Source organism: Manis javanica, chromosome 13 (assembly GCF_040802235.1).
Source record: "Manis javanica isolate MJ-LG chromosome 13, MJ_LKY, whole genome shotgun sequence".
Classification (NCBI taxonomy): Eukaryota; Metazoa; Chordata; class Mammalia; order Pholidota; family Manidae; genus Manis; species Manis javanica.
The window spans coordinates 56,890,843-56,903,303 of NC_133168.1; the positions used below are offsets into that span (position 1 = coordinate 56,890,843).

Here is a 12,461-nt window from a genome sequence, read left to right on the forward strand (position 1 = left end):
GAGTCACTCACAGAGTGAAGAAAAGATGATTGGGTCATTTTTGTGGCTGGACATATTTCTTTGTAATCTCTGTTCTGGCATGATCGCTGGCAGACTTTCATTTTGTTCCATCACCGTCATGGAGAGTCCTCATCTGATGTGAACACTCTGTGACACTGTCATGTTCACCAGGGGAGCTTTGCAGCTGGCTGGTAGCAACTAGGCTGTTGCCTGCTGTCAACAGTGCTGCTTCTCCACCTACCTCCTCAGGTCTTAGCGTTGTGATGGAATAAAACAAAGGCCACCACAACTTTGAAAAAATACAAAGACACATGCATTATCTTGCAGCCGAGGGGGAAAAATATAGGCTAGCCATTTTTTCTGAGTAGTTTGCTAAGGAAAAACTAAAGATTTTAACCACTGGAAAAGTGGGAGATCTCATGGTAGTTATGCCATTAGTAATTAGAAACTAACCATCAGGATAAGTCAGAATGAACCTATAGGTCTGTAAATGATAGATTTAAAACATACCATTGTTCATTGGTCAGGAAAGAGTCTTCAGCTAGGTCCAGTAAGAGCTCAAGTTCACGGTTCTTTAAAAACCAGATGACTCCAAAATCAGCAACAGGGACCCCCATCTGCACAGTGACCATACGACCTGGTTTACCTGGGACAGTCCAAAGTCATGCCTGTTGTAATGATTGTAGATATTCAGTGTTGATATCTTCTAGGAAGTATGGGTATAAGTGGACTTTTTTCAACTGCACAGTGCCTAGCATGTAATAAATGGTGGATATATACTAACTCTGACATGGTTTGTTTACTTTCAGAAGTGCCGATGCTAATGATAGTTTATGGTGCCATTAGAACATTGAACTGACATTGGAAATTTGACTTCAGATTGTTAAGAAAATGCATTGCACAAACATGGACACTAGTTAGAAACTAAAGGTCATGGATTTCTATCAATCACTGAAAAAAAGGGAAAGGGTTTCTGAACCATATGACTTGAGAATAGGCTTTAAATGGTGAAAGTAACTCATGTGACACATGTATGTTTTTCAAGGGTTTCTCATTGGACATCAGATTAAAGATGGTGTTAGGCATGTTTTTCCAGAGCTTAATCGTTTTTATAGGGTTCTCCTGGCTGACTTTGTTTTTCATCACAATTCCCCAGTCACATTCTGCCTCTGGAGATGGTTCACTTTGGTCATGGCTTTCCCATCTCAATTCCGTTACCCTAAGATGGGGTACCATTGCTAAGGAAGCCTTGGGTGCAGCCTGCTGAGTGCAGCTTAAACAGGAACCCTGGAAGCCCTCTGGTCAGCTTGTGGGAGGCTCGTGGCTGCTCTCACTGGTGGTTCTGTTTATTCCCCTTGTTTCCATACCTTTTAAAATTTCTTCTCCTTTTACTACCTTAACTACTTTTATTTCTATTAGTAAAACTTGATACCTCTCTTACCTTCTCTGAAATCATTTCAGTGCTTCCCCTCCGCTACCATTTCCAGAATCTGCGCCCAAGTACTTTGTAGGGCTGTAGCTCTGTGGGGGTGTGTATTCATGATGTGTTCAGTCTCTGAGGAGGATTCGGAAAATGCCATCAGGTAACAAGAATAACTCACATGCCTTGGAGATGCGGTATTAATAGAACTCTATATTAGACAACTTGAGTTACACAATACTGTTTAAATCCAAGAATTTCTGGATGGAAAATTGCACCTAGAAACATATTTATTCATTCTCTACATGGTGATGTCCCACCACCCTCTCCTACTTCCCTCTCCTCCCAGTACCTTATGTCAGAGAGGAATCTATACCAATCCGTGAGGCAAGGCTACGTGTTCATATTATGTGCTCTAAGCAAATGTCCATACTACTTCTTACTCTCTCTCCTTTTTCTAACTAAATTTGAACTGTTTCTAAGGGAGGCAAAGTCAAATGGTTCAAAATAAAACAAAAGTTAATTCTAAAAACCCCAGAGATCCAGAACATGCTACCAGATGGCCCTGGCAGTAGCCTTGCCAGGACAGGTGGCTGCGTAGCCTTCCCGGCCACTGGTCCACCCAGAGAGTTGTTCTCCATGCATGATGTGCTTGGGAAGAAATTAGAGATGAGCAGAGATATCAAGCAGGTAATCAACCTGCCAGCCATGAAATGCTTAAACACAAAGCCAAGCAAAGAGACTCACAACCATCCTAAGTAGGCAGATTTTCCCTAGTGCATTCTGAAGGAGTTGGCTGGTTTCTAGACTCCTTTCTGCCCTGTGCATTCCACATATTTGTCTGTCTACAGTCAGACAAGTAAGAAACCCACACACACTGGACACATGGACATGTGTACCTAGTGAGGGGCATGCTTGGGAGATGTTTGCATTTCAAACAGCTCCTTTGATGACATGACTCATGCAAGGCCACGAGCACCCATTTTTCCAGACTGCCGCAGCCCACAGGAAAGCTGCCACATTCTGTCTCCACGGAGACTCCCAGGCCAGTTACCTTAGCAATGCGTCCTCTCTGTCATCCAGGCTGATGCCTGGCTGTGCCAGGCTGTGATATCGTCGTGGCACACTTGGTAGATACCATGGGAACTTTGACTGCTCATAGCTTTTCTGTGCATTTATTTGCAGTGATTTCCAGAATTGAGACTCTTTATTGGCCATAGTTATTTTAGTTTTGTGATACTAGGCTGTCAGTTTGAGAGATAAAGAGACATTTTTGAATTGGGGTATTTAAGATTATTTTTCTTAGTAATGAGTTAAGCAATTGTTCAGAAAGATTAGCTGGAGACTATTGCAAAAGCAGTTCTTTCAGAACTGAGTTTTGAAAATGTGGCTGTTAATACTGTGGTCCTTCTGTTTTACCCTCTTGAAGCCATTCATTTTTATAGCATCCAGAATGACTGTTCTAAAATATCAATCTGCTCATGTGGCCCTTCTACTTGCAGAATGAATTTCAGACATGTTAGCATGGCCCATGAGACCCCTCCCGGTCAGGCCCCACTGGCCTCTCCAGACCCACCCCTTGCTGACAACAACCTCACACTTTATGCCCCAACCACACACCACCCCACGCTTTATCTTTCTAGAGGTTAGATACCACTCCCATAGGCTCTCATGGGAGCTTGTGTTAAATTATTCATTTCCAGTACTTCCTACGCCATGCTTTATCTGCTTGCTTACTTGTTTCTCTAGTAGCACAAGAATGAAGAATGTGCTGTTTCTGGTCAGGACTTACGTCCTGTTCAAAAGTGTAGGGAGGCTTGTAGGCATAGAGTATAAAAAGGTAAAGCCCTTTCCTTGTCCAAGAATCGCTAATTATGTCTTGCCTTTCTTAATCTTTCTCCAACCACCATTTCCTCTTGGCAAATAGTAATAATTTTTTCAATAAATATGTTGGAGAATTTTTTGTAGATTTGTGACAATTAAAAAATAAATGTTCTCTCTCTGTTTTACTTTATTGCAAGAATAAATATATAATATATAAAAAGCCTTTACCCATCTCTTCTTCCACTTTCAGAGTATGGTATAGTAGATCCAAATATAAGTGGTTATCCCATTTTCAAAGCAATGGCATTATTTTAATCATTGTAAGTTTTCTTTGGACAAGGGAGATCATTGCAGAGTATAAGTCAGCAAAGTTTTAGTTTTTCTGTAAAAGTTTCCTGTTCATTTTGTTCCTGTTCTGTTTTACAACACTTTAAAAACATAAAAACCTTAGTTCACAGGCCTTGGGTAGGATTTTGCCCCTGGATTGTAACTTACCAACTGGTTTAGAACCTAATATCAACTTTACAGACATATAACCAAGGTTTTTCAACATAGCACTTAAATGGGGGGCCACCAACCCCCTGTCTAGAATCTTTTGTCTTTCAGCTGCACAGCCTTTCTCATGGCTGCTGCGTGGATATACCTGAGCTTTGGGACTGTCTGGTGTTAGATTTTCTTCCTTCCTGTTTCCTTCAGTCTCTAGTCTTCCTGTCACTGGTCTCGCCTGTCCCTTTCATCCCCTTCTCCTAGGAGATATTTGAACTTAAGGGCACTAACTTTCCTTTTTATCATTTACCTTAAATTAGAAGGAGAGACACAATCAAACATTATTTTCACAAGCACATTTCCCCTTCTTCTGAGCAGGGTTTCCCCCATTTTATACAGGATTCCTGAATGAATTCTCTTAAAAGTACAGTTAACCCTTGAACAACACAGGTTTGAACTGTATGCAGATTTATTTTTTTTCAATAAATACATTGGAAAATTATTTGTAGATTTGTGACAATTTGGAAAACACTTTTGTTTTCTATATTTTACTTTATTGTAAGAATATAGGGTGTAATACATGTAACATATAAAGTACATGTTAATCAACTGTTACAAGTAAGGCTTCCCATTAATAATAGGCTATTAGTAGTAAAGTTTTCAGGGAGTTAATAGTTACATGCAAATTTTCCACCGTGTGAGGAATCAGCATCTCAAACCCCCTCATTGCTCAAGAGCCAACTGTATTGATTATGTATTCATAGTGAATGTGTCCTTGAACATTAATTTATTGCTTACTCTTAACTGTCACTTGACACTCACCTGGATTTTAATACTTTCTGGTGGGTTAGGCAGAAAACTTAATCTGAGGATAAGAATGTATATCCCATAAAGTTGTCTTGTTATTTTTTTAATCTGGCTCTATTGAGTAACCCCATAGGATAATTCTAAGAAAATTAATTTGTCCATTGAAAAACTGTTGCCATCAAAAAATCAAGAAGAAAAGTCAAGTGCAAATTAGTAAAGCATTACCTTTTAAGAGATAACATGGTAGGTGGTCTTTGGAAAGGTTTAGACAATTGGACATATTAAGAATTAACATTTCTGAAATAAACTATGGCATTTAGTTAATAATACATCAATATTTGTTCCTTCATAGTAGCAAATGTGCATACTAATGTAAGATGGTAATTGCAGGGCAAGCCGTGAGCGAGGGTGGGTACAGTACCACAACTCTGTTCCATGCTCAATTTTTCTGTAAATCTAAAGCTGTTCTACAAAGTTCACTAATTTAAAAAAATTCACCCTAACTGCATTAGTTGTCTATGGCTGCCATAACAAAGTACCACGAAGTGGAAGGCTTAAACTACAAAATTCATTGTCTCAAGGGTCTGGAGGCTTGGAGTCCACAATCAAAGTGTCGGGGTTGGTTCTTTCTCAGAACCACGTGGGAAGGATCTAGTCCAAGCCTCTCTCCTTGAATTGTAGATGTCTGTCTTCTCCCTGTGCCACTTCACACTGTCTTCCGTCTATGTATCTCCACATCCACATTTCCCCCATTTTATATGGACACCAGTCATATTGGATTAGGACCCATCCGAATGAGCTCACCTTAATCTTATCTGTGGAAAGACCCTCTCTCCAAATAAGGTCACATTCTGAGGACCCAGGGATTAGAACTTCAACACATAAATTTGGGGGCACACAGTTCAACCTATAACATTACCTCCCCCCCACCAAAAATTAGCACTTCTGTAATGCCCAACATTTTTCCAAGTGTTTCTAAGTTTTCCACCCATCACTTCTTTAACTCTGCCTTTATTTTGCATGTGTTTATGCATGGTTTTGTTCTTCTACAGTGATACTCAGCAGCTGCAGCTGCTGTACTTGGAGTGCATCCTGTCGGTGCTCAGCAGCTCCTCCTCCTCCATGCGCCTGCACAGAGGCTTCACAGACCTGATCTGGTGAGCGCTCATCCCGGCACCCCCATGCAGCCCTGGGGGCCTTGCTCCTTCAAGCTGTGTCTGCAGGTCCCTCCCCAGAGTATCTGGGACCAGCCAGTTGTTGCATCTATGTGTAAACGTTTTAGAGGGAAAGTAGAGAAATTGCTTTGTTTACATGTATCAAACCACAACACAGAGAAATTGATGATTATTTTAATAAAACAGGTCCCCAAAGGCCTTCTTGCATTTTGTTTCCAACATAGAATCATGAGACTCAGGGAATGAGGAGGTATTTTCAGGGTTATTAGTTTGTGCTCAAGGCATATAGAGGCACCCAGAAGTTGTGCAAGGGGCAAGAGCTATTGGATGTTATTTTGAGTCCTGGCCTGGTACATTCTCCATCTCATTCTGAATACTACTCCATCAGTCACAGAGAGTCACACAAGTGACAGGCTTGCTGGCAGGCAGCCAGCTGCTCTGGGCTCTTGGGTGAGTCCACAGGGAGGAAGTCGGATGACAGGTGTCAGCGTATGTCAGAATTTCAAATTAACTTCTCACATGAGAAGTAAAATAAGTTCGTCATTTATAGTAAAATTTTATAACTAAGCCACTTAGCACTCTGAGTCTTTCTTCACATACCAATGGTTTTTAATACTTCTCTTGGTGTTTAGTGAGTTTAATGAACTGTCTGCGCCAGAGTTTAGCTTGAGCTGTGAGAAGAAATACTCTGTCCATGTCCTCAGCAGTGATGGAGAGACACGGAAAACTGGGGGCAGGTCGTAGCCCTAAAAAGGAGCGGTAAAGAGCCCAACTTTTATTAGGCTTTCCTGTGTTATTTGATATTTTCCCTCAGGATATATTCACATTTGTCATTTGGCTTATAGTGACACTTACTTTTCCTCCCATCCCTTCCCAGGAAGAACCTCTGCCCTGCCCTCATCGTGATCCTGGGGAATCCGGTGCAGGACAGAACCATCAGCTCCGCTCATGGCAGCGGCGCGGGCACCGGCGTGGTGTCGGACGCGGCGGGCTCGGGAGTCGCGGACCACGGCCGGGGCTCAGGCTGCTCCTCCTCGGCACCAGCCCTGAGCGGGCCTGTGGCGCGGACCGTCTATTACGTCGCGGCTGAGCTGGTCCGGCTTGTGGGGTCGGTGGACTCCATGAAGCCGGTGCTCCAGTCCCTCTATCACCGCGTGCTGCTTTACCCCCCACCCCAGCACCGGGTGGAAGCCATCAAAATAATGAAGGAGGTAGGGAGGCCCTGAGGAATGCTGCGCTTGCCCGGGGGCTCTGAGCACAGTGTCGCATGCACATAGGAAGCACTCAGCACATGGATGCAGTCACCTGTTGGAGCTTTATTGCCACTGCACAGTATGCAGTAACTGTACCGTTAGGGCTGGGGTGTGCGTGCGTGTATTGGGAGCCTGGGTCAGGAGGGGTAAGTGCTCACAGATGCAAAGCCATTTGATCATTTAAGCTTCGTGCATCTGACTGGGCCGCAGGGTGATGTCATTCTACTCCCTTAGGTACTGTTTGTGCAGATGTATGTGTTTATTACCTTGGCTAAAATTAGATTTCAAGATGATTTTATGCTCAGTTTGTATATTATCCAAAACGGGTATTACTAATCACTGATTAGTAAAAAGAATACCATTGCCCCATTCCTTCTTAGGCCTCACATCTCGCAAATGGCATGACCCCAGTGAGAATATAAAGGTTGTCCAGCTTATAATAGCCATCCCAGTGTGCTCCTTCGTGGTCTTGAGGAGGAATTAGGGTTATTTTGAAGGTACTTCAAACAAAGATTCCTCTGCTTTCTTAAGCCAAAAGAAAAGTGACCAACATTTTTGTATTTGTAAACTTGTATAAAGGTCGTATTATATTTGCTTTTGGTACCTAACACCAAAAAGAACAGAGGAACAAAATTCCCTTATTGATCATTCATTTATTTTAAGCAATATTTGCTACTCACCAGTTTCTAAAGCTTAATTTGAAATGCTTCTTGTTGTTTTAATGAGATTTGACTCTAATGAATAATGGAAAATAAAGTTATGACCTAACATTTCTAGAAATGGAAGAGAAATTCAGATCAAATTGCTGGTTAAGAAAATCTGTGAGCACACAATAATGACCATTGTTTTTTTCAAGCCTACTATATACCAGGTACTTCACATGTATTACCTTTAATATTCTTAGTAAGTTTGTGATGTTGTGTATCAACTTTTACCAGTGAAGAATGTTTCTTCTTTTCCCCATCTGAGCTTCAGGCATGAGAAATCAAAGGGTTAGCTTTAATAACTCATCACCCCTATGTCAGTGAACACAATACAGCTTTGGAGGCAAGTGAGACTAAACTACTTCATTACCACCTTGACAGCAGTGGCCTGACTCTGGAGACCTGGCCCTGCTTCTATTAAGCTTTTGACTTGGGTAACAGGAATGGACTTCCCTGAATAAGCAAGAAAAGAAGAGAAAAGGGGCCTGGCCATGCATGCTCAGTTCCTTCTCTTAAATTCACCAGTCAGGTCAAAGATTCCTTCTCCACTGGGAAGAAGTGAGAGAAAGAGAGAAGAGAGGCCCAGGATTTTATTCCCTTCCACAAAGAAAGTAATGCTTCAGAGGGTCAAATGATTTGCCTGGAGTCATAAAGAGAAAGGGTGCAAACCCTGGTCATTCTGACCCTAAATCCTTGGTCTTTCCTACACCATACTTATTACTGGACTTGACATTTGATACTGAATGCAAATGATTCTAGTGGCTCCTTTCCCAGCAGTGGTGCAGCTGCCCATTCTATGAGCTTGAGTTTAAGAGTTGGTTCGAATCCTCTCTACCACTCACCAGCTAGGTTATAGTTGCTAAATCATTTAACTCTGAATTTACAGCTTTTTTCATCTGTCCATAAAAGTAATATTCTAAAGGTTGCAAGTTCAAAATGTGATCAAGTTTTAATAAGTACTTTGCAAGTTTAAAGTACTAAACAAATACTTGGTGTACTTATTGCTACCCTAAAGAAGAGAAAAACAAAACATATGGAGGCTGAAAATAGCTGGTTCTCATTACCTCCTGCCTAGAGTAATGAACCAGTTCTAGCTAGTCTCCTGTCTTCTGCCTGTCTATTTTCTTCCTTTTGTCTTTCTGGACTTATGTACATAAATCACCACTGTTGACAGTTTTTTCACCCTCTGTTGGCTCCTTATTGCTGCTCCCATCAAGTCTGAATTGCTCTCCCCAGTTTCAGACCCTTCTGTCATCATTCTCCTTTCGACCCTTTCCCAGGATCACCCTCATTCCATTTGATCCTGTTTTGTTCAGTGCCCACCCTCTTGCCTCCTCAGACACCCTGTCCCCTATTCCCATTGGCCCCTTCCACTTAACAGAATTGCATAGTTGATTACAATAGTGTAGACAGTGCTGGCACTCCACATTAGCTTACCAACTCTCTTAGGAAAATAATATCTCTGTGTATTATTTCACAGTACAGTGTGGAACGAACTTCTCATCTCTTCAAATATATTTTTGTATATGTTGTTTGTATGCATTTCCCCCTGTGTCTTAACACTACAGTGTTTGAATCAGAATCAGCATTTCATAAATCTTGACTGAATGATAGATGGACCTGAGGACAGAATATCTGCAAAGAGGGTATTTCATAAGCATCAGCCTTTCCCTCTCTAAGCTGACAGGCACTGGAGTTGTTGCTACCCATGGTAGATCCATTTGATACCCAAATGCTAAGCAGATACTTTGCTCATGGAGTGTGTAGGTGTCTAGATGTATTTTAAATAATAACTTCTTTACTACTACAAAGGAAATTAGTTCTGTTTTCTCCTTTTTCATAGACTTTCTAGCTTCCCAGGCTATTTTGCTGGGCAGGGCTGGAATCAGACACCAGCCCCTGAGGATCATTCCAGGCAAGGCTGCCCTGTGGCACACAGCAGACTAACATGGACCATGTTTTTCTGGAAGCAACACCTTCACTTAATATAATAACACCAGTAATTTGGGAAGGTTGGTTACCTAGAAACCAAAATGTGCAGGGTTTATTCACACAAAGAAAACCGCTGAGCACCTAGGATGTTTGTTTAGCCTTTTGGAGTTTGAACGCCTGGTATGTTATTTCCCTGTTCTCTTCGTCATTTGTGCTTCTGCCAATATGCACTGTGGGACTATTAATGAAAGACAGGACATGTCATTTTTCAAAGTACACTTGCTTTTCTGTTTCCACTTTCCCCTCAAGTGAACAGTAATCAAAAAGTATACCTTGCTTCCTTTTCTCTCTCTCCCAGGGTTCAGCTTTAGGAGTTCCATAATCTTGTCAGACCTGTGACAGCCCAACCACTGATAACACCTCTTTCATTCCCACCTGAAGAAGCTGAGATGAAACATGTCTTGCCTTTCTTTAAGTATTTGCTGAGGGTTCTTCAGAAGTCTAATCACTTAGACCCCTTTCCCTCCAGATTCAGAAACATCTAAGAAATAATCACAAGATTAATGTGGGAATTAAAATATATCATCTAATTTATGACTGGTAAAGTTAGATGAGAGAATGTAATGGGCTCCCACGAGAAAAGTGCAATTTCCCATTCCTATCCCTCTGAAACACACTTATCTTTCTAGCAAGAGATGGGACTGATAGCTAGAGGCCCATAGGCCTCACCACTTCACTTGGGTGCAGACCTTGCAGTCCTGGCAGGCAGGCAGTATGTATGGGGGAAAAGGGGAGGCAGAAGGTAAGAGAGAGAAAGAGGATAGATGACTTCACCTCCAGCGTTTTCACTCCTCTTTTAATGTCAAAGAAGTCAAACATGGGGAGGCAAGTGGTAGCTTCATTCTGTGCCTCCAAGAGAGCAGAAGTTCCCAATTTCTGGGGTAAGAAAGAAATATGAAAAGAAAAAAATAAGAGTGCCTCTTAAAATATAATTTTTTCTACTTTATAATGTACCTTTTACTTTAAAATACACCTTTCCCTATGAATATAAATCACTTTTAAAATAATGGACATAGTAGTAGGATGTCTGCTCCAGTACACTTAATTATCAAATCATTCCTTGAATGATTTAGCCTGAAATTGAATTTTCAGTAAAGACTTCTACTGTAGAGAAATATGGCCTGTAGTTTTCTTTTTTTGTGGTCCTTGTCTGGATTTAGTATCAAGGTAGTATTGGCCTTGTGAAATGAGTTTAGAAGGGTACTGTCCTTTTTGCGGGGACAATTTGAGAAAGACTGGTGTTAATTCTCCTTTGAATATTTGGTAGAATTCACCACTAAAGTCATCTGATCATGGAATTTTGCTCTTGAGGAGGTTTCTGATTACTGATTCAATCTCCTTATTAGTAATTGGTTTATTTGGATTTTTATTTCTTCATGATTCAGTCTTGGAAGGTTGTATGTTTCTAGGAATGAATCCGTTCTTCTAGGTTGTCCAATTTGTGGGCATGTAATTATAGTCTCTTATCCTCTGTATTTCTGTCATATCAATTATAACATTTCCTCTTTTATTTCTGATTTTATTTAAGTCCTTTCTCTTTTATTTCTTGGTGAGTCTTCATAAAGGTTTGTCAACTTTATTTTGCAAAGAAACAGCTCTTAGTTTCAGTGATCTGTCCTAGTGTCTTTTTAGACTGCTCTCATCTTTATTTCCTTCCTTCTACTAACTTCAGGCTTCATTTGTTCTTTTTCTAGTTCCTTCAGGTGTAAAGTTAGGTTGTTTGAGACTTCTCTTGTTTTTTAAAATAGGCATTTATCACTATGAACTTCCTTCTCAGAACTGCTTTTGCTGCATTCCACAAATTTTGGTATGTTCCATTTCCATTTTCATTTGTCTCCAGATACTGATTTCTCTTTTGATTTTTTTCTTTGACCCATTGGTTGTTCAGTAGCATGTTGTTTAGTCTCCACATATTTGTGAATTTTTCAGTTCATTTAATTGATTTCTGGTTTCATACCATAGTGGTCAGAAAAGATGCTTGATAAGATTTCAGTCCTCTTAAATTGATTAAGATGTGTTTTGTGGTCTAACATATGATCTATGCTGGACAATGTTCCATGTGCACTAATAAATCCAGTTTTTGAAGCTAGCCAACCTGGTGGCAAAATAAGAGCAAATACAGGAAAGTCTCACTAAAAAAAGAGATGCGAGTGCTTTATAGTTCTGTGTTATACTATTTTTTTAAACAAGTCCTCAGAGAATTTGCTTTGTCAAGCCAGTCCTGAACCAGTCCTAAACTGGGACCTGGGAACCCAGTGTGTTCTTTATATCAAGAATACCTAGGTCAGCTTTATTAAGATTTATAGTTCCAGATAGTTGTGTTTCTCCTTAGAATGTATCACTCAGTAGAGAAAGTGCATGTTTATTTGATCCCACAATTTTAAAACCTTGTGGTTTTTTTATGATACTCACTTCTCTGGTTTGTTTATTCTTTTTTTTAAGCTACTTGGGAGCCCACAGCATCTCTGTAATTTGGCAGGACCCAGCTCCACTGAATCAGAATCCAGAAAAAGATCAGTTTCAAAAAGAAAGTCTCATCTGGATCTGCTTAAACTGTATGCTACATTTCCCTTTTTGGTCTGTGTTGCTTGGTGAAGACTGCTTCACTAAATACTTTTACCCTTGTTTCCAAATTCCTGAAATTTTTATGAATCTGCATTATATGGAATATTACTATTTAATAATGTACCCACAAACCATATGAGAAATCTTACCTCCATTTATTATAATCATATAATCTTCCATATTTTCATATTGACTTAAAACCCATTGTACAAAATGAAATGTACAGAATTTATTC

At 40.5% G+C, this 12,461-nt stretch overlaps 1 protein-coding gene across 3 annotated transcripts in view; it reads left to right on the forward strand.

Annotated features, from left to right (window-relative positions):
• The window catches only part of ARFGEF3 (ARFGEF family member 3), a 155,228-nt gene that overhangs the window by 77,850 nt on the left and 64,917 nt on the right, over positions 1–12,461 (forward strand). For all 3 annotated transcript variants that reach the window (XM_036994810.2, XM_017665088.3, XM_036994813.2), the window contains 3 exons: positions 5,590–5,694; positions 6,590–6,923; positions 12,104–12,216. In XM_036994810.2, coding sequence (XP_036850705.2) covers positions 5,590–5,694; positions 6,590–6,923; positions 12,104–12,216 — 552 coding nt within the window. The remainder of the gene's footprint in view (positions 1–5,589; positions 5,695–6,589; positions 6,924–12,103; positions 12,217–12,461) is intronic.